The sequence below is a fragment of the Pelophylax lessonae genome (genome assembly GCF_965119305.1).
Source record: "Pelophylax lessonae genome assembly, chromosome: 6".
NCBI classification, from domain to species: Eukaryota; Metazoa; Chordata; class Amphibia; order Anura; family Ranidae; genus Pelophylax; species Pelophylax lessonae.
Genome location: NC_138773.1, coordinates 64712710 through 64738880, shown reverse-complemented (window position 1 = coordinate 64738880; position 26171 = coordinate 64712710). Strand labels below are relative to the sequence as shown.

Sequence of the window (26171 nt, the reverse complement as noted above, 5' to 3'; positions counted from 1 at the left end):
CAAAAATACAATGATCCTTATGTAGGTTGTAATGTTCTACATTTTTTGTCGTCATTTCCCTTCTGATTTCACGAAAACTAACAATAAAATGGTTAATTTATGTTCATGGAACGTTTATCTTTCAAAATTTTGATGGTTCCATGATGGTAGTATCTTTTGCCATTTGGATAAATCGTTCGATTTAATTAAACGCAAACGCCCGATTTTTCAGCTAGTATATGGCCAGCATTACACTGTTATCTGCCATCTTTATTACCGGGCTCTGGACTGGCCCATGACATGTGCGCCACCTATCAGTAACAGGACACACTTGCCACTTGTAGTACCGCCACGCTAGCATCTCTTTTTTATACCGGTAAAATTAAAGTCCCGGTTTGACTGGAACTCACCTCATATACAGATAGTGAAAAATGAATATAAAAAACAATATCAAAATGTGTACAATTCCCTAGATAACACTTTCAATGTAAAGAAATCTAAACAACACCCTTGTTAGGGAAGATATAAGTGCTGCATGAATACCTATTCTAAACTTACTGTATGTAAAACAAAAATGTGTTATTTTTGTATTACATCTTTATAGAATAAGCCATGTATTTGAAAACACATTTTCTTTTATTACATGCCCACATATTTTTTTGTTTTGTTTGTTCCAACCAGTGTTATTACCGAAAATCTGTCTTTATACCAAGCTGACACACACGGTTATTGTTGTTGTTGTAATTTGTTCACACTTGATGTAGGAAAAGGGAGCGTTTCTTGCTAATGCCAGTCAAGGCTGATAAAACGCATAGTGAACTCCAACAGTCCGCTTTGCATTTTGCTTAACATTGCACAAGGATGTTTGAACAAGGCCTTATAAGAAAACCTGTTTTATAATAAGGGTTTTACACTTTTTCCATCACTTCTCTTTTTCATGATTTCTATTCCATGGGTGAAGAGTTAGAGACATACAAAACCACAAGCCACAACTAAAGGAACACATCAGCACAATACTAACAAAATTGTATCATGAAGGTACATAGTGTACATTAGACCCAATACACACATACAGACCCCCTCCCTTTGAGTATGAGTCTCAGAATTAAGCTGTTAACAGTGACGATCTCATCTCCCCTACCCCCTCCTCCAGAGTGTCTTTATAAAGAGAAGAGCAGGGGGCTCAGAGATAGAACTCTATACTCAGGCTGTTTGCAGGGAAGAGACTCTTGTGCTCTAATCTATTTGCTTTCTACAGTGCTTCTTCTGGACCTTTGTGATCCACCTGTTCTCTGCACTTTTCGTGGAGTCCTCAGCATTCTCCAAAAAACTCTTTAGCAGCTGACAGAGGGTCCATCTTTGACTGCTTCACTGAGACTGATACAATATTTTTGAGCTGCTGCACAGGTATAGTATGGGCAGGCTAATAAGCACAGCTGGCTTTTGGTTTTTAGCCTCCCTACTTCTGGTGGCCCCCCAACCGGGAGACCTTTGGTACAAGCACTCAGCCAGTCCCAGGTACCACACTGTAGGCAGAGCATCTGGGCTTCTCATTGGCGTTCGGCGCTCCCCTTACCTATGGCGTAGAGATGTTCCAACTGGTCAGCAGTGGGCAGGAGAGAAAACAGGGGTAACATATGGACTGTGGAGGGCAGCAGGACCTGACCACCAGCTGTACCCTGATCCTAGAGAAAGGAGCATTCTGATGGAGAAGCTCTACAGAAATCTAGAGGAGAGAAGTCTGGCTAATGGTGAAGAGGCAATTCAGGATGGAGAGAACCTAGAAGAAGCTGGATGGAGCTTCAACAAAATTAAGCAAGAAAACAGAGATTTTGACGAGCAGAGCTGGCACCCTGGAGACAGAAATATAGCAGAGAGAAGTTTAGGAGAAAACAAGTTTATGATTATGGAACCAGCAAAGGAAGAAGAGACAGATCTGAAAGAACAAAGGTTGGCAGTAAAAGACCCAGCACTTGTAAAGAAAATTTTAAAAGGAAACAACGTACTTTTTATGGAACCAGGAGAAGAAAAGAGGATGCCAGAAGAGACATGGCTGAATGATCAACCAGGAGAACAAGCTGGAAGCTTGGAAGGGGAACAGTGGAGGTTCACAGAGCCCATGAATGAAGCCAGGAGCTTGGATAGAGAGTCAAGGGAGCAACTGGAGTCTGGAGGAGACAAGGCACCCAGCAATGACAATGAGAACATGTTGCCAATGTACCTGAAAAAGTACCTACATGGAGACAGTAGAACATACCCCCAGTCATGGAGAAGACACCTTCCAAGAAATATGCAGGTAAGACATCAGTTCAATGTAAATTCTGATTTAATTGAGCACAATGCTAATAACCCACAGCAACCAATTATCAGTTACTGTTTCATCGATTATAAACTAAAAAGAGACACAATTTGGTTTCTATGGGTTATTGCACTTGGTATATGGCATTTCTTGAAACAGTTTATGTGTTAGGAAATGCATGTCAGTATCAAATTTACAGGTTTGTATCATATGACAAATAAAGCGGTAAGTTTCAGGTATTTTTTTCTATATTTGATTGTATTGCATATTTTGTGTTTCAGTGGTACAGTTTAGCACGTGACCTTATGCAAACCTTCACACACACAAACACTGAAGGATATCTGTATTGTTTTTCAGATAAACAGTAAAGTATATGTGTAGTGATCTATTTAACACCCATCTCCAGCTTTAAAGGGGAAGTCCACCCTTACAATAAAATCGCTACATCTACAAGCATCCATGATCTAAGACTAACCTATCTAGCCCTGTAAAGAAAAAAATCTCTATATATACCTTTTCTGAAGCCGATCTGGTCTTGTCCTACACTGAGCTGTCAGCAGCGGCTTCACTGTGGAGGCGGGTGCATAGGTGGAGCCGACAACGGAAGTCCCATAGTAACTCTATGGGTGATGTCGCTTCCCATTCATTTTACAGCCGTTGTTGGCTGTCTCCTCTGAAGAACTTCCGCTGCTGGAGACTGGACCGGATTGGCTTAAAAAAAAAAGGTATGTATACTGATTTCTTCTTTACAGGGCTAGATAGGTTAGTCTTAGATCATGAATGCCTATAGATGTAGCGATTTTAGTGTTAGGGTGGACTTCCCCTTTAAGTACACCCTTTCTTCCCCTTCTACTGCACTTATTTTTTATGTGTAAGCACAGTTCAGTGCAATATTACTGTGAGCCCAGGCTGGTGCAATGATGCAGCCTTATGGGTGTGTCCATGACAGCCTGGGATCTTGGAAAATAGTTAAATGGCAGGTAGCAGAACCTTCTCTTTCCTAGACTATGGTAGGAAAGTACTCCACAACCCCCCCCCCCCCCCCCATCCCCATAGCCCTAATGATGTCTTTCAGGTTAGCCTCAAACAGGCGATCGCTTTGAAAGGGCAGCGCAAGAAGAGCATCTCTTAGAGGCTTGGTCGGCGGACCAATTCTTAAGCCACAGCACACGCCTAATCACCACCACTGAAACAGAAAGTTTGGACAGCACATGATCTGTATCCAAAGCTGCATTACAAATAAACTGCAGCCCATGAACCAACTGTCTGCTAAATCAACATAAGCAGCGGGGACCTGCTCACCCCCCAGGCCCTGGCGCAAAAGCTTGGCCCATTCAGTTAGGGTCTGAGACACCAGGGCTGAGGCAAAGACTGGCCGCAATGTTGACTCAGCCATAGTAAACATGCTGCATGCCATAGCCTCCACTTTCCTGTCTGCCGGGTCCTTTAAGAACAGGGAGTCCTCTACTGGGATCATGGTAGCTTTGTTCAACCTGGAAACAGGAGGGTCCACTACTGGTGGACTAGTCAACTTTGTTAAAAGTGACTCCTCAAAAGGATAACGTATAGCAAAATGTTTGGGGACCACAAAGGATAATTTTGGTTTTTCCCATTCCTTACAAGAAAACCTGTCAAAATAAGGCACATAAAGAAACATAATAAAAGAAACCTTAGTGCTGCGGTAAAAATAATATCATATAAAACAATCAAAAATCATTGAATAACAACAACTGCTAAAACCTCTGTTGTGAAAAGTGTGTGCTATACTATAGATAACATGTGAATTATTAATACTTGTGAAATGATTAGATGCTTCTTTAAACATAAAATCCACAACTATTCAAATTTTATATAAATACCGTATTTATCAGCGTATAACACGCACCTTAATTTTGGAGGGAAATTTTAGGAAAAAAGCTTAAATTTGAAATAAACAGCATTGAACTCAGAACATTTTTTTTTTAAATCAAATGCAGTCTTACCAATGCCCGTGAATGCGCAGGGTTAATGCAGCCTCATCAGTGCAGGGTTCATGCAGCCTCATCAGCGCAGGGTTCACGCAGCCTCGCCAGCGCAGTGTTCACGCAGCCTCGCCAGCGCAGTGTTCACGCAGCCTCGCCAGCGCAGTGTTCACGCAGCCTCATCAGCGCAGGGTTTATGCAGCCTCATCAGCGCAGGGTTCATGCAGCCTCATCAGCGCAGGGTTCATGTAGCCTCGCCAGCGCAGTGTTCATGCAGCCTTGCCAGCGCAGTGTTCATGCAGCCTCGCCAGCGCAGTGTTCACCAAATGCAGGGCAACAGCAGCAGGGCAACAGCAACAGTAGCCTCGCCAGCGCCATTGCACAGAGCAGCGATATACCGGTATTTAAAAAAAACAGGTTGAGAGGCGGGGGGGCGCAATGGACCGAGGAGAAGCGAAGAAGAGCGGCGATATACAGGTATTTAAAAAAAACAGGCTGAGAGGCGTTGGGGGGGGGGGGGGCAGGGCCGGTGCTTCCTCTAGGCAAACTAGGCAGCCGCCTAGGGTGCATTGCCACCTAGGGGTGCAGCCACGAGTCAGCACTCACGCTCCATCATGAATGATCCTTGTGAGCTGAGGAAAGGGGCGGCAGTGGGGGAGGAAGAAGGGACAGAGGAAGATGCCAGATGTCTGGGGCAGGGACAGAACTACAAGGCCCTGGCTTTCCACCATTGTTGGGGGAGCCCCAAGGGGCAGGAAAGGAGCCCACTTAATAATGATCATAATGATCCTCTTCGTCTGGATCTGAGTGGCCTAATCCCTGGGCGGGAAGTGACTCTCTAATCTGAGCTGGTGGGCAGCCGTTCATTTCCCTGGGTCGGTATTAAGCAGGGAGTGGAGGAGAGCTGAACCTGAGCCGGAGCTCGGCACTGGAGGGAGGCATCTTTACTGGAGCAGAAGCGACGAGGCAACAGAATGGTCTGAGGATGCTTGGTGATGAAGGAGGTGCGGAGCTCTCTGACTGCTGCTTCTCCCTCCACCAGGAGCCGGTTGGAGCTGTGGTGAGGACTGTGGTCCAGGAGAGGAGCGTCCTGGGAGAAGGAATAAGCAGGATCATGGTGAAGGAGGGCAGAGTGCAGGCCACTCTCTTCATACTGCCCAGTAAGTGTCCCCAGAACAGGGAATCAGGGTCCCTGGGTGTGACATGGAGTATCCCTGGTGTGAAAGAGAATTACTGTCACCAGGTATGCCATGGGGAATCTGAGTCACCAGGTGTGACATGGGGGAGAGGGGTCACAAGTGTAACAGGGGTTTGGGGTCACCAGGTGTGCCATGAGGAATTGGAAACCCTGGGTGTGCCATGGGGGATTGAGGTCCCCAGGTGTGACATGGAGGAACATCAGGGTCCCCAGGTGTGACATGGAAAAACATCAGGGTCTCCGGGTATGACAGAGGAACGTTGGGATCACTGGGTATGACAGCATTACATGGAGGAACCATCAGATCAGGGTCACTGGATATGACATAGAGCAGTTTTTAACCCCTTCCCTTTTTATTTTTATTTTTTTGGGGGGGGGGCGCAAGTAGCTGATCTTGCCTAGGGCGTAAAACAGTCTAGCACCGGCCCTGGGGGGGGGGGGTGGACTGGACCGAGGAGAAGCAAGGAAGAGCGGCTGCTTTATTCAGAAGTCCCGGCGCCTATGATAGATGTCACAGGTCCGGCATCCCAGCATTGGGCCACTGTGCTGTCTATCAAAGGAGGCGGGACTTCCTATGACAGCAACCGCTTGTCCTTCCTTCTACTTGGCCCGGCCCGCCACCCTCCTTTGCCCTGTCAGCGCTGCCTGGACTGTTTTTTTTTTTTAATACATCGGTGTATAACACCCACTGGTGTTTTGCCCTCCATTTTTAGGAGGAAAAAGTGCGTGCTATACGCCGATAAATACAGTATATTGTGATGATCCTTCCCGCCACCAACATCCGTGTTGTACAGGGTGCTCACTCTTCCTTCTCTTTTCGTGCAGTTAAATGAACACATCCGTGTGTCACCACGATGAGTGCTCCCCCCTTATAGTTGGGTTCTCACCTCAAATGATGTGACCGCTCACCTAAACTCGGTCTAATAACACCTTTTTGCCTCTCCCCGGGGATGAGCATCCAGTTAGCCTCAATACGTACTGCTTGTCTTCTCACTCCACTCCTCTACATCACCGTTACAATGCCACATACAAAGAAAGAATTAAATAGTGCTTATCCCCTGAAAAGCATATCTTCATTAAAAACAATATTATGGGTACTCACATTTTGCCGATGCTTCCAACGCACCAGTCTAAACATACAAAATATCCTACAACAGCAGTTTTAATCGTGCCTGCAAGCCGTCAGTCTACACTCCTGGGAGCTGGTTCTGCCTAGCCGCCGGCAGCCATTACTGTCCTTGCCCCTCCCCTGGGAGGGGCAAGTGACACACTCCTACACTGGGACCCCTCCAGACTACCAGGGCAGGACACACTATCCCAGGACCCTTGCAGAGTGGGGATAGCGGGGGAGACCTCAGGGGTCTCCGCTGCATCCATGTCCTGGGACCCCACCAGACTCTACGTCCAGGGGAAGGGAGTGGGGAAAGCCCAGCTCACTGAGGGATTTTTAAGGATGGGAGGAGGGAACCTGCAGGAAGGTCTGAGCGTCCCTGGAGGTTACCTGTGTCCACCCCAAAAAAACTCCAAAAGGGGAAAGGGGGGACTGCACTTACCCTTCCATTGTGCAGGTAACATTCCAGACAAAATCCTCGCCACCAAAGTAGGGGGGAGCTGTCGGCCAAGGGACCACTGCGACTCAGACCCAAGCCTGGTCGTATGTGACCCTGCGAGACATTTAACTCACGTGCCAGCCTCTGTCCGTGAGGCTATGTTGCGGCCGACCTAGCGCGTAGCTGCGATCTGCATGCGCTCGCTAGCTGGGCTGGGGGGGACCACATGATCTAGATTATCCAGCCCATCAGTTGATTGTAGATCTCCCGAGAGAAAAAATAAAAAAAAATGTAAGAAAGGAGAAAAAAATTGCTAGAGCCACAAATCCCAGCTGGGAGCCTAGGTCCTTACTCCTGACTAGACAAATTAACCACTTTACCACCGGAGGATTTTGCTGTCTTACGTCCAGGCCACTTTTTGCGATTCGGCACTGTGCGACTTTAACTGACAATTGCGCGGTCGTGTGATGCCGTACTGAAACGAAATTTACGTCCTTTTTTTCCCACAAACAGAGCTTTCCTTTGGTGGTATTTGATCACCTGTGCAATTTTTACTTTTTGCGCTATAAACAAAAGAAGAGCGTAAAATTTGAAAAAATAATATTTTTCACATTTTTTTATATGAAATTCCCCCCCCCCAAAAAAATGTAAAAATCTAAATTTTTTTAAATTTTTGGCCAATTTGTTTTCTGCTACCTATGTTTGGTAAAAAAAAATCACAATAAGCGTATTTTGATTGGTTTGCGCAAAAGTTATTGCGTTTACTAAGGGAAAGATTTCTGTCATTTTTGGTGTTTTTTTTTTTTTTAACGAGTAATAGCGGCGATCTGCGTTTTTTTTGCGGGACTGCGACATTGCGGTGGACAGATCGGACCCTTGACTAACATTTTTGACACTTTTTGGGGTACCAGTGACATTACTACAGTAATCAGTGCTATAAATATGCACTGGTACTGTAAAAATTACACTGGCAGGGAAGGGGTTAATTTTATTGGAGAGGGAGGGGTTAATGTATGCCTGGTGCTTACTGACGTGTGTGAGGGGAGGTGACTGAGTGACACAGGGACAGATCGCATGTTCAGCTGTGATCGGGGAAGAGCAGCGACGATCGCCGCCGCTCCTCCCCTGGCCCGACTCCCGCTGTGACTGATTACAGCGGGAGCGAGCCTCCGGCGGCGCGCGAGCGCTGCCCACAAGGGGAGGAGTCCAGCGACGTAGGTCTACGTCGCTGGACGGGAATGAGCCACTGTGCCGCAGTAGTGGCACAGTGAGTGGGGGTAAAGGGGTTAAAACTGATTACCTAGAGCAGAGAGGGGGGTTATATACCGAGCTATCCTGGATCTATTGATCACTAATGACCCAGACATAATCTCGGAGGTAGGAGTCCAGGACAACCTGGGCTCTAGCGATCACAGGATGATCACATTTAGTATAAATAACAATATAAAAAGGCAAGTGGGGAACATAAGAACCCTAAACTTCAGAAGGGCAGACTTTCCAAAATTGTACTCATTGATGGAAAGGGTAAACTGGGACCAAACCCTGGGATCACTGACCACAGAGGAAAAATGGGAATGCTTTAGAACAATATTAAGCAAAGGCATCTTGCAGTGCATTCCTATGGGGAATAAATTTAGAAGAGACAAAGCCAAACCTGGCTGGCTAAACCGTAGCGTTAAAAAACTTATTAGGGGAAAAAAATTGGCCTTCAAGAAATATAAATCAGAGGGCACAGTATCGGCCTTCCAGCAATACAAGGAGGAAAATAAGAAGTGTAAACACGAAATCAAGATGGCTAAAATCAACTTTGAGAGACAAATAGCGGAGGATAGTAAAAAAAACCCAAAGAAATTCTTTAAATATATCAACAGCAAAAAAACTAGGGCAGAGCATATTGCACACATAATTAACGATGATGGGAGGATGGTTACAGAGGACACTGAAAAAGCAACCGTGCTGAATTCTTTTTTCTCGTCAGTCTTTACGCAGGAAAAGGAAGGGTACACTGACCATGACTGTATGGTTAGTAGTAATACACAGGACTTGCCACTATGGCTAACAGAGGGGGAAATCAGGGAAAGACTGGATAAACTTAACACAAACAAATCACCAGGCCCGGATGGCGTACATCCGAGAGTGCTCAAGGAACTCAGTATGGTTATATCTAGACCACTGTTCCTGATCTTTGCTGACAGTATTAGGACAGGAGATGTACCAGGGGATTGGAGGAAGGCTAACGTGATTCCGATATTCAAAAAGGGCCAGAGACATATCCCGGGAAATTATAGGCCTGTCAGTCTGACATCAATAATATGTAAACTTTTGGAGGGGATGATAAGGGACTATATCGTAGAGTATGCTAAAGACAACAACATCATCAGTAGTAACCAGCACGGGTTTACAAATGGGCGTTCTTGTCAAACCAATCTCTTAGCATTCTACGAGGAAGTGAGCTGTGAGCTAGATAGGGGGAGACCAGTGGATGTGGTGTACTTGGATTTCGCTAAGGCGTTTGATACAGTTCCCCACAAGCGCTTAATTTATAAAATAAGGTCTGCAGGTATCGACAGCAGGGTTTGCTCTTGGATACGGAATTGGCTAAAAGGCCGTGTCCAAAGGGTAGTAATAAACAGCGCATACTCAGACTGGTCTGAGGTAGTAAGCGGGGTGCCCCAGGGCTCAGTCCTGGGACCAACCTTGTTCAATTTATTCATAAACAGCATTGAGGAAGGGATCAGTAGTTCGTTATCAGTTTTTGCAGATGACACAAAATTGGCCAGGGCAATAACTGCACAGCATGAAGCAGATATCCTACAGAATGACCTGGACAAAATTACGGAGTGGGCAACGACATGGCAAATGAGGTTTAATGTGGAGAAGTGTAAGGTTTTGCACTTGGGGACCAAAAACATAAAAACACAATACACGTTAGGAGGGGAACCCTTGGGGGAATCAAAAATGGAGAAAGATTTGGGAGTCTTAGTTGATGATAGATTAGGCAACAGCATGCAATGCCAAGCGGCAGCTTCCAAAGCCAACAGAATATTAGCATGCATAAAGAAAGGGATGTATTCCAGAGATAAGACTATAATCCTTCCACTTTATAAAACTCTGGTCCGACCGCATCTGGAGTATTCTGTCCAGTTCTGGTCGCCAGTCCTCAGGAGGGATGTGTTGGAGCTGGAGAAAGTCCAGAGAAGGGCAACTAAACTGATTAGGGGGTTGGAGGACCTTACCTATGAAGAGCGGCTGCAATCGCTCGATTTATTTTCCCTGGAGAAAAGACGTCTGAGAGGGGACATGATAGCAATTTATAAATATCTTAATGGGGATCTCAGCTTAGAAGAAAAGCTGTTCATTCGAAGGAATTGCATGAGGACTCGAGGACATACAATGCGATTAGAGGAGAAGCGTTTTAACCTCAGGCAACGTGGGGGGTTCTTTACTGTTAGGGCTACAAGATTGTGGAATTGTCTACCACAAGAGGTGGTTTCTGCGGGTAGTATGGTGACTTTCAAAAGACTCTTAGACTTACATCTCAAGGATCAGGAGATTGAGGGCTATGTTAGATGATTACAGTCACACACACCTACACAGGTTGAACTGGATGGACTATTGTCTTTATTCAACCTCGCCTACTATGTAACTATATATGTAACTATGTAACTATGAGCTGAGGACGGCCCATGGGCGTAACCAGGTGTTTTTTGTTCTGCATAGTCCTACTCCTGGAGGAGGCAATATAACTGTGTAGTTATGATTTACGGAGCGCTGTGTCTGTCAATGAACGAAAGAGAATGTGTCGTGCAGAAACATAAAAAAATTTAAATCATGTAATCCAAAGAATCCCATGTGTCAATATAAACCATTATAATTCAACTGCGTTATTCAAAAAAATAAATCAACGACAGGTGCCACAGAACTTCTATTGTGCAGTATCTCTAGTGATTCCCTCCACTCCACTCTAGTGATTCCCTCACACCCTGTGACGAAACATGTTTGGTGGGGCTTAATCACATCATCGTGCATGAACTAAGAAGTGACTAGAATTACAAGGTTTTTTTTGCTGCTAGAGGCTGTATATTGCACTGTTGGCATAATATTGATGCGGTTTACCTGTGTAAGTGCACTTCTTAAAGCATCTCTTTACTCTGCCCCCCCCCCCCCCCGCCAATTTTAATCCCCTGCTTACCTTGCCAGTCCTGCACAGGTAAAATATTCACCTGCCCAGCGGATAAAGTGTCAAAAGTGTTACTTGGTGTCAAACTGTCTCCCGCAATATCGCAGTTCCGGTTGCTGCCATTACTACTATAAAAAAATAAAAATTCCAGTATGTATTCCATAGCTTGAAGACGCTATAACTTTTGTGAAAACCAATTAATATACGCTTATTGGGATTTTTTTTTTTTTTTATCAAAAATATGTAGCAGAATACATACTGGATTAAACCGATAAAAAAATTTGTGCACACCCCTCCTCACAGGTTGTGAACTTGTGGGCAGGTGCAGACATTCCCACAATCAATTTTTCTAGTACTCGTTAAGTACTAGACAGGTGGACGAAGGTGAAACAGTGCTGGCTTTATTTGTGTTTGTCAGAATCAAACTGTTTATTGAAACACAAAGAACAAAGATATATACACTCTGGGACATCCCCTCCCCCTTAGAGCCAATCCACACACATACACATCCCATAATAAGCTTACTCAAGGCAGAACAATAGAACAATGTAATGCAGGTATTCAACAATAACATACCCCCACCCCACTAGCAAGGGCCTATGAAACACTTTTGCAATATCCTAGCAATGTGCAATATATCTTCATATATTTCCTGAGGGACATATTATTGTCCCAAGTGAAAGAGCCCTTCACTCTTTCAACACAAACCACACATATAGAACCCAGGATAACCGGGGTAAAATGAAAGGCTGAGTCCAGTATGGTTGTACAGTGAGTCTGATTAGTGCAGACCCGACTGGGGTTCTTGGTCACCCTGTGCCCCTAATAAACACAGGGTGACTTACACATAAGAGGGGCTGGGGAAGCTGGACAAGTAGTCTCCCAACCTCCCTAAAGCAATCTGGGTTCCACAAGCCCCCCAACCAAAGTGACTCATGTCACATGGGGGCACTGGTGCATGCTTGCTCCCAAGCCTTGCTCTTTACGTCCATAGGTTACATAGAGCCACGGCCCAGCCAGCTCTCTCCCCATTGGCCCCCTGGCTGTGATTGACAGCCAATGAGGAGAGAGAGACCCAGGACAGCTGAGGCTCCCATGCACATCGCTTGATCGAGCGGAGGCTCAGGTGAGTATAAGGGAGGGTCTCCTACATACAAACCTTTGAGTTACGAACTTTCAAAGATGCGAAAGATGTGTTTGCACAGTTTATGTTCATTCAACCCAGCGGACTGAATAAAAAAAAAAAAATGGACAGATTGCCGTAACAACACAATCAATGTTGGTACAGCGATCTCCCCAGCTGTGCTATTGTGTCCTGACAGGGGGACTCCCCCTGCCAGAAAACACTGATGGGTGCTGGCAGCCTTTGTCTGTAAGCACTGGTCTTGGACTTGGACTTACGAACAAGCTCCCGGACTGGAACTCATTTGTAATTAGGGGACTTGGAGGGAACGGACAAACCCCTTTTCCCACAGCCTACAGGAACAGAGCTGAGGCTGTCAATCAGCTGGTGGTCCCTCCTCTGTCACCATTTTTCTCTTGGTGTCAGGAAAACTTGTCTGAAGAGCTTTTTACAGATAGCAAAGGAAGAAGGCAACAGACAGAAATTGCACTTAGTGCTTTTAATTAAGACAAGCACACACTATAGAGCCGGGGTCCTCAATAGGCGGACTCCGGGCCGCCTCCGGACCCACACAGATTAAAATCTGGACCGCCGAAGTGGTCTGCTTCCTTCTGTCTCAGCGGGGGGCAGAATGGAGAGGATCGGGAGGATCGGAGTGGCTGTGTTTTACACTTACATCGCTGCATGAAAGCCGAGTACAAGTTTTTCTGCGGCGGAGAGGATGTCCTACAAAGTCCCGCCTCCTGGGCCGGCTCTTACCTATGATAGACAGAACACTGGTGACGTCTATCATAGGAGCCGGTGTCCAGGAGGCGGGACTTTGTAGGACATCCTCTCTGTCGGGTAAGAACTTGTACTTGGCTTTTTGTAATCATGCAGCGGTGTAAGTGTAAAACACAGCCACTCCGATCCTCCCGATCCTCTCAATTCTAACCCCGCCGCTGATGACAGAAGGAAGCAGACCGCTTTGGCGGTCCAGATTAATGGGGGTACGCACACTGGTCAATCTGCAATATTGGGGGCAGACACACTGGTCACTGCATTATTGGGGGCACACACACTGGTCACTGCATCATTGGGGGCACACACACTGGTCACTGCATTATTGGGGGCACACACACTGGTCACTCTGCATTATTGGAGGCACACACACTGGTCACTCAGCATTATTGGGGGCACACACACTGGTCACTCTGCATTATTGGGGGCATGCACATGGTCACTCTGCATTATTGGGGGCATGCACACTGGTCACTCTGCATTATTGGGGGCACACACACTGGTCACTCTGCATTATTGGGGGCATGCACATGGTCGCTCTGCATTATTGGGGGCACGCACATGGTCGCTCTGCATTAATGGGGGCACGCACATGGTCGCTCTGCATTAATGGGGGCACGCACACTGGTCAATCTGCATTAAAGGGGGCACGCACATGGTCGCTCTGCATTAATGGGGGCACGCACATGGTCGCTCTGCATTAATGGGGGCACGCACATGGTCGCTCTGCATTAATGGGGGCACGCACATGGTCGCTCTGCATTAATGGGGGCACGCACATGGTCGCTCTGCATTAATGGGGACACGCTCTGCATTAATAGGGGCACACACATGGTCACTCTGCATTAATGGGGGCACGCACATGGTCACTCTGCATTAATGGGGGCACGCACATGGTCACTCTGCATTAATGGGGGCATGCACATGGTCACTCTGCATTAATGGGGGCATGCACACTGGTCGCTCTGCATTAATGGGGGCACGCACATGGTCACTCTGCATTAATGGGGGCACGCACAATGGTCTCTCTGCATTGGATGGGGGCAAGTTTTGGGGAATGCCTTTTTTTGTTGTTGGCGTTCTTTATTTGGAATTTGACGGTCACTTTTCCAGACCTCGGACTGAATGGAAAATTTGTAAGTGGACCTTTCAAGTTTACATTTGAGTACCCCTGCTATAGAGGGATATGCTTTGTTCATATTTCATACCTGAGGTTTAAAACTACTTTAATAAAAAAACTGGAAGAGAAATAAAGTCTAAGCCTGCATATTGTATGCACAGTCTGCTGTCCTTATACCTACAACACTGCTGTATTCTGTAAAGATATGGAGGCCATCAGTAGGATCATTGGGTACCGGGGGGGGGGGGCATAGGTGACTGACTAACCTCGAAGAGTTGGCTTCCCAGTGGACTTCCCAGCGGGGAGTGATTTCTCAGGATGGAAGCAGTGTTTGGGTACACGTGTGATGACTGCTTATCTGATAAATGGTGGGTTATTCATTAAAGTGGTTTTAAAGGCACAAATATTTTTTTAACTTAATGCATGTAACTATGTAACTAGATAAAAACCCTTCTGTGTACAGCAGCCCCCCTTAGCCCCCTAATACTTACCTGAGACCCCTCTCGATCCAGCGATGTTGCACGACAGACTCTGCTGTCCAGGATTCCCCCTCCTTTAGCTCCTGTTGCTGGACACACAGAGCAGAAACTAGGCTCAGGTGCCCCCATAGCAAGCTGCTTGTTGCGGGGGCACTTGGCAGGAGGGAGGGGCCAGGAGCACCAGCCAGGGACCTGAGAAGAGGAGGATCTGGGCTGCTCTGTGCAAAAACACAAGTATAACGGGTTTTATTTTTTTTAAACAAAAAAAAAAAAAAAAAAACAAGACTGTAATATCACTTTAAACAGCAGGAGATGTGGTGGAAGATACACAGAATAAATGAAGCAGAAGCAGGACTAGTCTTTAGGTACAGCTTTCTCCCCAGAACAGTGAGCAGCACAGCAGTGACACCACAAAACCTCTCACCAAATCTTTTCAAATTAGTAGTCAGAGGCAGCAGTGCCTTAGATCTCACACTACAGATATGCAGCTATGAGGCCATAGGCACAGAAAGTGAATTGCTATGTTTTAGAAGGAATCAAGGCAAAAGGAAGCTATTTCAGGATACTGCTTATGCTTTATAACAGGGGTGTCAAATGCAATTTCATAGTGCATTATCACTATGGTTGCCGTCAGCCAGTTGTATCTGTAATACTAGATGTCCAAAGCACCCCGCCCCCTCTTACATCAGATGTCAACAGCCCCCCCACCATCAGAAGTCAAGAGTCCCCCACAGTGAACCCCAGTGGCGGCTGGTGCTCCATGAGGCGGGGGGGGCGTCAGACGAACCGCACCATACACCCCCCGGACTACACCAGGCCGCGCACCATACCCCCCCCAGGACCACAGCAGGACCCGCACCATACCCCCCCCCCCCCCGGCTCACTCACCCTGCCTAGACATGTGCGGCAGCGGCTTCTGCTTCTTTCCTCTTGGTCTTCTGCCCAATGGCATAGCTTCTCCTTTCAGCCAATCGGTTTCCTGATTGGCCAGGAGGAGGATCCATGTGACAATATGGAATTTTCATTCGCTATTGTCACACAACTGGGTCGCCCCGAGCCCACCCTTTTTTTTAGCCTATTAGAGCCTCAGGCTCTAATCACGGGGTTAAAAAAAAAAAAGCCCCATTGAACTCCATGTGTCCGGCGACCCTGCAAGCAGATTAAGGGGCCAGACGCATGGATAGTGGGGGCGGCGCCCATGCACCCCCAATGCACCAGCCACCACTGGTGAACCCCCTTACACCTTGTGCTGCTGAAGAAGCTTGGGGTGGAACTGGGAAGCAGAAAGTGCGGGGTCGAGAGGAGGACCAGTAGAGGGCTGGAGTCAGCAGCTGGAGTCTGCTGAAGGCTGAGACCAGGGAAGGCAGAGACAAAAGGATGCTGCAGCTGCACAGAGAGGCACAGGATCTTTAGGAGGAAGGAGTTATGCCCTCCTCTCTGCTGCCAACTCATGAGAAGCAGGGGGGGCAGAGACAATCCTCTCTGTGACTGCACAGAGAAGAGCAGGATTTGGCAGAGGAGTTCTGTTCTCCTCTCTGCTGCCAACTGCTGAGGCAAGGTGGGGGCAGAGATGAGGGGGTGCCACTGCTGTAGGAGAAGTGTGAGGGCCACATGAAATGGCTTGGAGGGCTGGATCCGGGAAATGGCTTGGAGGGCCGGATCCGGGCCGCGGTCCTTGTATTTGAAACATGTGCTTTTATAACACTTCTACATATTCCCTAGAGAATAGCAAATCTTCACTTTTTAACTTTGGATCCACTTTAAAGCTGACCTCCAGGGTTACTGTCCCTTTAACTAATTTGTTTGACCCAAGTTAGTACAAATTAACTATTTTCTGCACTAACACATGTGCCGGCTGGGCGTACTGTATAAACTGTATATAGCCTCCGCTACATACAGAATACAGCCTTGTGTCAAGTCGGACAAACGAGAACTTTCCATCTCACACCCGCAACAAAATTGAATCAGGAGCAGCACCTCTCAGCCATTTATAGGCAGCTTTGTAAACAAAGCCTCCCACGATTGGCTGAAGTGGACAGATGACATCATGATTTTTTGCCAATCAGAGGAAGCTTTGTATTCATAGTTGAGGCTACACACAGTCTATACTGTGTGCCCAGCGGGCCCATTTGTTAATGTAGAGAATATTTTGCATGGCTTAAACAAAGAAGTAAACCTGGAGATCAGCTTTCATTAGATCTTAGCACCATTTAGGACCTCATGCACCGTAAATACAGAGATATTTCAGCTCCACATACAGACACATGGGAATAATTCGTATTGGCTCTCTGAGAATGTTTCTGTGCATCGGTTACATGATTATGGGACTCTAGATACAATTTGAACTGCTTTTCAATTTATTGTAATTTCCAACAATTACCATTGTGTATATTTTATGTGCATTTATGATTGTAGTTGCCCAGATACCGCGGAGAGTGACAGATAGTTTAGTCATTAACCCTTTTTGAGATGAATTATTCAGAAAATGTAATCTTTCTTTCTGTAATTGAACATTTCAGTATAATTTGATTTATGTACAATAATATGATACACAGAGTGCTGAATTGTTTGATTTAGAACCCATTCACATTAGCGCGACTTGTCAGCCTGACAAGTCGCGGTAAGTCGCGGTCCATTGAGTAGTACAGGACCCGTTCTAATAGGAGCGACACAAGTCACTCCGACTTAGAAAAAGGGTCCTGTTCTACTTTGGGGCGACCTCGGAGCGACTTGCATAGAATTCACAGGTTGCCCTCCGAAGTCGTGTCGCCTCAATGTGAATGGGCTCTTACTGAACAACAATCCAACATGCTAATGATATTTTTAAAAATACAACCTGTTTCTATTGCATACATTATTTTAGACCAATTGATGTCATGACTGGGTCTCTGTGCTTCTCTGTGCAATGGAGGCATGCTATGAGAAGCTCACAGCGTGCAGTAAAATCAGGATAAGCATTTTTTTCTACATGGGAGGAGCCTGTACAACTGTTCAAGACTGGAAAATTAGATTTTGTTGAGAGTGGGGGGGGGGGGGGGGGGGGGTTATGACCCCTATAATTTTTTTTTTTTTGCCAAATTTTTCACATTTAAGAAATGTCCCATAGTCACAACAGGAAGTGAAAGGAAATTCTTTCAAAGTGAGAGAAATGGACTGAATTTCAATCAGCGTGTGGCCGTCCCTGAGGCTGTTGGTCTAACAATTGACTTCTGTCAAATGGACAATTTGGAAAACGTTTGTCAATCAGCAGCTGCAGCCACTGATCAGTGTATTCTGACAGCCCACTGGCTGACCAAATAAAAATACTCATCTATAGTCAGCTTTAACCTGCAAGACACAGTACACACAAGGCATGTTATATTTCTAACTTGCATCACACTATGCAAGAATTTACCAATGCCTGCATTAACCACTTAAGCCCCGGAAGATTTTACCCCCATTCCGACCAGGGGGTATTTTGCGATTCGGCACTGTGAGAATTTAACGGACAATTGCGCGGTCGTGTGACGCTTTACGAAAACGAATTTGACGTCCTTTTTTTCCCACAAACAGAGCTTTCTTTTGGTGATATTTGATCACCTGTGCGATTTTTTGATCATGCGCTATAAACAAAAAAAGAGCGTCAATTTTTCAAAAATAACAATATTTTTCACATTTTTTTTATATAAAATTCCCAAAAAAAAAATGTAAAAATCAAAATTTTTTTACATTTTCGGCCAATTTGTTTTATGCTACATATGTTTGGTAAAAAAAAAAAAAAAAAAATCGCAAAAAGCGTATTGTGATTGGTTTGCGCAAAAGTTATCGCGTTTACTAACAAAGGGAAAGATTTTTGTCATTTTTGTTGTTTTTTTTTTTAACGCGTAATGGCGGCCATCTGTGATTTTTTTTGCGGGACTGCGACATTGGGGCGGACAGATCGGACCCTTTACTGACATTTTTGACACTTTTGGGGTTACCAGTGACATTACTGCAGTAATCAGTGCTATACATATGCACTGTTACTGTAAAATGACACTGGTAGTGAAGGGGTTAACTTTTTTTTTAGAGGGAGGGGCTGTGTGTGTCCCTAGGGGCGTGATTCTAACTGTGATTGGCTGTGGCTTGAGGTGTAGGAACAATGATCAATGGTCCTACATAGTAGAACCGTATGATCACTGTTCCTACACAGGGGAGAATGACAGGCGGCTTGTTTACACTAGCCGCCTGCCTTTCTCCCGCTGTCACCGCGCGGGAGCGCGCCTTGGGCGGAGCACGCTCGCTCCCCAGAGCCTCACAGGCTAGTGACTGCCTGTGAGGGGCTGACCGCCGCAGTATATGTACTTGCGGTGGTTGGCAAGTGGTTAAAACATTAGCGAGCGTATTCCTGGTGACTTTAAAGCATTGTTTAAAACAAATTACAGGTGTATCACAGGCATTTTTGCATCAAATGTAGCGCCTACCCCCCTAAGGGGCCACTGAGTATATATACAGGTCCTCAGTAAGTAGTACAGAGGCTGTCTGGCACCGACACAGTTCCAGGGGTATAGGATCACAGGGTACTCCGAAAATAGCAAAAATAGTAGGACAGTTTCTCTAAGAAAATTCTCTAAACTGCAGTCACACATTAATATCCTCAATCATGTCCTACTCCCATTGCCCCACAAGCCGTACACCACTCCGCTTCCACCAGGAGATCCTCAGTGAGGGAGGTAAAAGATCCTTCCCCTGACCAGGACTTCAGACAGTGCCTTCCCGCACAAAAATCCTTTAATCGTTTTCCTATAGGCACTGAACTGAGCTCCTGCTGAAGACCAGACTGTAGCCAAAAGCCTCCTTTGCAATGTTCTTCGGGCTCTCAGCCCAACTCCTGTTGAGCCAAAGACTGCAATCCTCGACTTCGTAATGCTGCCTTCAGGGGCAGCAGCCCCAGGAGATCTGAAAAAAAAAATCTACCTTTTGTCTTGAATTCTTCCTGAAAAATAGCAGGGCACTTCCTGGTATGATAGTGTGCCTATGGTACTCCTGTGTCTACTGTAGCATAACTATATCTGCAGTGTTAGATCTAAGACACTGCTGCCGCTGACTGTTAGTCTCAGGAGATTTGGAGTAAGATTTGATTATGTCACTACTGTGCTGCTCACTATTCTCCTTACTGGAGGCACTGACATAAGGATGCAGAATCTACCTTTGCCAACACAGTGGCCTCCAAACAGAGAGAAAGTGCGGAACAAGGCGTGGCAAGTCAATAATCGTGAAAAGATCAGGGAGAACTCTGGCAAAACTGGTGACTAGTCCTTTGTACTTTTCCTGCTGTATTTTGGACACAACCTCTAGAATTTAGTTCCTTTGAAAGCACTAAACGTCAAGCATGCTGTGATCACCTATTACAGCTCTGCATAGGCACGTTAATAACATATGTAGTGCTACCCCCGCAGAAGCTGCTATATTTTGGTTCCTCCTATTCCTGAACAGCCAGGGAATACACACTTCCTTGCTTTCAGGCAGAGACAAGAAACATTCCATGGGCTTTTTTTTTGGAATATTTACAGTGGGTACAGAAAGTATTCAGACCCCCTTAAATTTTTCACTCTTTGTTATATTGCAGCCATTTGCTAAAATCATTTAAGTTCATTCTTCTTCCTCATGAATGTACACATAGCACCCCATACTGACAGAAAAACACAGAATTGTTGACATTGTTGCAGATTTATTAAAAAAGAAAAACTGAAATATCACATGGTCCTAAGTATTCAGACCCTTTGCTCAGTATTTAGAAGAAGCCCCCTTTTGATCTAATACAGCCAGGAGTCTTTTTGGGAAAGATGCAACAAGTCTTTCACACCTGGATTTGGGGATCCTCTGCCATTCCTCCTTGCAGATCCTCTCCCGTTCTGTCAGGTTGGATGGTAAACGTTGGTGGACAGCCATTTTTAGGTCTCTCCAGAGTAGCTCAATTGGGTTTAATGCCCCATACACACGTGCAGATTGTCTGCAGACTTACCTTTTCTATGTAGTGCAAGGGCCTTCCGGATTGCATACAAATTGAAAGTGTTTAGGTTTGACCTCATATTATATGGTTTTGGTAAGTCTGCAGACAAAAGTCTGCAGATAATCTGCATGTGTGTATGGGGCATAAGTCAGGGCTCTGGCTGGGCCATTCAAAAACAGTCACGGAGTTGTTGTGAAGCCACTCCTTCGGTATTTTAGCTGTGTGCTTAGGGTCATTGTCAACAGCTCATCAACAGCTCATCACCTGTTCAATATCAACAATTCTGTGTTTTTCTGACAGTATGGGGTGCTATGTGTACATTCATGAGGAAGAAGAATGAACTTAAATGATTTTAGCAAATGGCTTCAATATAACAAAGAGTGAAAAATTTAAGGGAGTCTGAATACTTTCCGTACCCACTGTATTAGAGTTTTTACCTTGGATAGGGTACAAGGGGTTATAGGATGCCCAACGTAACTCAAACAACAACAAAATGAGGACAACTTCCTTCTCTGGTACACTGTAAAAGATATTTGAGCAGCACATTCTTTAGCAAAGAAATACATTTTAGGAACTCTGAAAATACCAGCACACCCGGCTACAGTATCTGATCCCAAGGTAAAGGAGTTGGTAAGCAATAAACTGTCCCCTGAAGACTGGCCAAGAACTTGCATCTAGCAGACTTCTCCCTTATAGGCCCTGAGGGTGTAGAGGTATTCACACTGTCCTTATCCTGTAGCTTATGGATAAAACTGTGTTCAGGCTTTTTGCTGGGCTGGTGTTATTTCAGGCTGGGCAGTGAAGCTCCCTCTCTCAGCCTTCCTCCAACCTAGAGGCAGAACCCTCCTTCCCCGGGGCCCTCTCCTAGGCTAAACAGCAGCGCCTCACACATCCATCTTCCACCCAAATCCCTTACTGGCCAGACTCCACAATATTTATGGGCTGGTTCAGCCACCCTGCCAGGCCTCCTGCCTGGGGATTGGACAGATTTACATAAATATTCAGATCCCTGTCTCTATACCCTCACCTACTAGCTTCTAGAAGTTTTCATGAAACCTCCAGAACCAGGGGGAGGCAATAGAGGCCTGTTCTGCAGAGCCTCCCAGCCTGACCTGAATCTGAATCCTAACCCAATTAACTCATGCAACTACTATGAGTCAAGTAAATTTTCCTACACCTATTCTAGCACTAGAGGGTGCTACACATAGCAGCTATCAGGTGGATCCCCAACATTCATCAGGCATCTGGCTCACCTGGAATAGACATGTTAAAGATTCTTCAACTAGTGTAGTTTTAGAGAAAATATCAGAAGCAAGGATGGACAGTTAGGGTTTATTACTGATTTGGGTTTTTTTTTTTTTTTTTGAGCAACAAGTCACCTAAAACAGGACTGTTAGCTGTAGTCTTAACAAGCATTTAGCAAGCTTCAGCAGATGTTTAGCAGGCTTTACTAGGAATATAAAAGAAAAGTGCAGGACTATAAAAAAAAAAAAAAAAAACCCTAAAACAAATCTAAATACTTACCTAGGTGAATGCAGCATCAGTCCCAAAACCGCCTCTAAGACCCAGTACTGAGCAATCAAAGACCCCTGATCGCTCCCTTCTTGGTGTTCAGTGAGCAGATTTCAGTGGGACTGACAGCCAACGGCTCTCTGCACTGCCCCTCCAGTGCTCACTGGAGCACTGGGCTGTTGCGGGGGAGAGAGTGGCTGGCTCAGGTTCTCAGTGGCTCGCTGAGAGGTGAAGTCAGTTGCTAGTTAGGCATCTGGGTGGATCCTGACATTAAAGTCAGGATCTCTCCAGAGCCTGGATTGGCTGAGAGATGTCAGCCGAATATCAGCATATGTTAGGCCACTGTTGGCTGAAACTGGGCCACAGGAGTGCAGAACTAACTGCAATCCTGTGACACACAGAAGTAGGGCCAAAAGAGCTTTGGCCCTACTTCTTCTTTTAAAAAAAAACTCAGGCACCTCATTTCCACTGACCGGTACGGTTGGTGCAGTTCAGTACGGTTCGGAATGGTACACCTTGATCAGGCTTGAGTTTCCACTGCCAACAGTACCCTTACATGATAGGCGTGGTGTAGCCAGAAAGTAGTGATCAACGTCACTTGATAGGCGTGGTTAACCAATGGTCAACCAATCAACGTTCTGCAGAGTGTAGCCCCACCCTGTTGGTATGGTACGATTGTGCTTGGTACCCCAACGAAAGGGTCCCAAAAAAGTGGTACGATACGGTTCGAATTTAGGGTACCATTCACAACTTTTGACAAAGGAAACAGCAAAGATTGCGTACCGTACCACTCAGTGGTAACGAGGCACAAGAGACTTCCAGATTGAGCTAATAATATAATAAATTCTCCTAAAGTGTAAGCTAAATGGGACACTCTTCAAACTATCATTTACAAGATAAGATTTAAAAACAAACACCCAACGAAGACCCATGGGTAGGTCTCTACATTCTTTTTTCCATCTGAACAAACTAAGCTTAAACACATTCTTATCAGAGGCAATCCATCTTCAAGTTGACCATTCTACCACAGAATATCAGTGCAGTTACACTTTAACCCCTTCCTCTTTAGATTTGAGAGGAGCTTTAGTGCCGGTTCACATTTATGCGATGCAGGAATGCTGCGAATATACAGCGTGTTCCCCCGCATGGCATCCGCAACACAGGCGGTTCACACTGCCATATACGATATGCTGGGGGTGTCAATTCAAGGTTAACGACACCCCCAGATCAGATCGCATATCACAGTGCTATCTGAGAGTTCACACAGAATCGGATCAAATTAGTGTGAACCACCATGCGATCCGATTTTGCTGCGGGCCAAAAAAAGGGTTGTGTGCGTGTTTAGTGCAAATTCAGCCAAACAAACTGTATGGCTGAATTTGCACCGCACAGACATCGCATGTAATTTTAGGAGCAGAGTGCTCCGAATTACATGCGATCTCTGTGAACGCATAAATGTGAACCGGCACTTATAGGGATATGGTAGTTTTAAGTATAGAACTTTTTGGATGTCCACAGATAGATTTGAGAGTGAAGGAAGACATGTCAGTGGAGACTAGACATGTGCGTTTTGTTAGAAATTGAAATTCGGATTACATTTTTATTATTCGGATGTATCCGAACTTCCGAATCACAAAAGTAACACATTTAAAATGAATCTGAAGTAATAACAAAATGAATTATTCAAATTAAAAAATGAATTTGAATTTGAAATGGAAACATTACAATAAATACAGTAAAAAAAAAAAAAAAAAAAAAAAGATCATTCCCACCTAAGCAGCTTTTTAGAGTAGAATAGAATAAAATAGAATATAGTATAAAATAATAAAACTGAATAGAATCAATAGAACAAAAACGATTGAACAGAAAATAGAATAAAATATAATAGAAAAGAATAGCATAAAAAAAATTAAAAGAATAGAATAGAAAATGAAAAACTAGAATAGAGTAGAATGGAACATGTATAACAGAAAAAATACAAAAGGTTAGAAAAGAATAAAATATAATAGAACAAATACAGCTGTCTTCCAAAATTTGAAATTTAAAATTAGAGTTTTGGAAAACGGCTATATTCATTGTATTTTATTAGATTGTATTTCTGCTATTCTTTTCTATTTTATTAAATGATATTCCTTTATTTTCTATTCTGTTCTATAAAGCAGCCTAAGTAGAAATCATCATCTTATTTTACATTTATATCTTATTGTATTTATTACAATATGTTTCCATTTTTAATTCAAATTTTTAAATTCACTTTGAATCGATTTGAAAATAATGAATATTCAACACTAATCCTTATTTCACTAAAACAAATCATTCCAATAAAACAAAATATGAAAAAACATATTTATTAACTTAACAAACAAATCCAGAAACACATTTTTTCCATAATGCACATCACTAGAGGAGAAAATATTAGAAACTACACAGAGATGCCATATCGATTTGTCCTTGTGACCACTGTACCTTAGTAAACCCAATGGGGTAAAGAGAAAAGTTTCACCTTTAAATATGCTTTAAGTTAATTTACTATTGCTGAGATCTAATAACAATTTTGTGTTTGCTAAGTTTAACCTATCCTTAACACATGTGTTTTCCCTCCAGCTGTTTTATCCCAGGTCGAAGGATTCAGAATGGATTAATTGTGAAGACCTGGCATGGACATCACACAAGCTCCTATGCAGAGCCAGCTTTCACTCACACTTTTGGTCCCGTCCAAGAAGGCAAAGTTCCAAGCCAGAGGACCCCACCACTCCTCTCTGAACCCGTAAAAGAGGCTGTACTCAGACTGCTAGTGACTGATGTGCATATGGATCGACCATATACAATTGCTGCCATCACTGTGGTTGGAACACTGGAGATGCCCAGGGCAAGGGTAGCTCCTCTCAAAACTGATAACTATATGGCCACCAGTGTGCTTAAAGTATATTAAAACCCAAAGTTTCTTTTCGATTTTGGATAGAGCAGATGAGGGTTAAAACCCCTGTCAGGTTTTTTGCCACCTGTGTCCTGTAGGCTTTACAGGAAGTGAGGAGATATCTTTCCAATTTGATGGAAATCCTGTTTAAAACAAATGTCCCCCCATTTGAAAAATAACCCTCTAAAATGTTGCGTTGCCAACAATACAGGAATAGAGTTAAGCCTCGTACACACGCGTCGAAAATCGGCAGGGAATTTTCGTCCGACGACCGATCTGCCGATTTTCGGCTTGTTAGTATGATGCTTCCGACAACCAACTCCGACTTTTCGGCCGAAAAAATTTTGGTGTGCAGGCTATAAAATTTTTGTCCGCTGTCAAAACACGGCCGATTTCGTGCAATCAGTACAGATTTCGACAGGGAAAAATCTTATGAGCAAGTTTGGGCATGCTCAGAGAAGAAAGAACACAAAGAAAGCAAACCAACACATGACATCACTTCTGAAGTAGATTTTTGTTGGGCGAGAAAATTGGTGTACAGTCTAGGCACATTCCAACCAACAAAAACACAACTCTGGACAAAAGACAGACGATCGGTCGGCCAATAATCGTTGCGTGTGTACAGGGCTTTACTCTCAGCTTTATTCCCGATGACATTGGTGATCAGGACAATTAGAGAGTGAATTTTCCTAGTAGGGACACAGACAGCAATAAAAACCTGATAGTGGCGCTAGCCTCCTCACCGCTCTATTCAAATATAAAAAAAAAAGAAGGTTTTTAATTCTATGATTTAAGCCGCTGGTTCACACTGCTCCTACATGAAAGTCCCATGACTTTCGATTCAACTTTGCCCTGCAACATCAGTCAGACTTTAATGAATAGGATCTGACCTGAGATGAGTACAACTTGTGTCTGTATGGATTTGGGTTTTTTTTTCCAATACATTTTGCAGTGCTAACATTGCCTCTGAGCACAAGTCGCATGTCACAAGTCGGATTAGTTAAGATGCTGATCAGACTTATATACGACTTTAATGATATTCAATGGGTTAAAATCGTACCAAAGTCAGACCAAAGTAGCGCAGGAACTTTTTCCAAAGTCG

At 44.7% G+C, this 26171-nt stretch overlaps 1 protein-coding gene across 1 annotated transcript; it reads left to right on the top strand.

Annotated features, from left to right (window-relative positions):
* The first annotated feature begins 1186 nt into the window (after positions 1–1186).
* NPW (neuropeptide W) lies at positions 1187–25224 on the top strand. The gene is made up of 2 exons (XM_082260183.1): positions 1187–2275; positions 24757–25224. The coding sequence occupies exons 1-2, from the start codon at positions 1394–1396 to the stop codon at positions 24913–24915; spliced, it is 1041 nt and encodes a 346-aa protein (XP_082116309.1). The 5' UTR covers positions 1187–1393; the 3' UTR covers positions 24916–25224.
* The last annotated feature ends 947 nt before the right edge of the window (positions 25225–26171 follow it).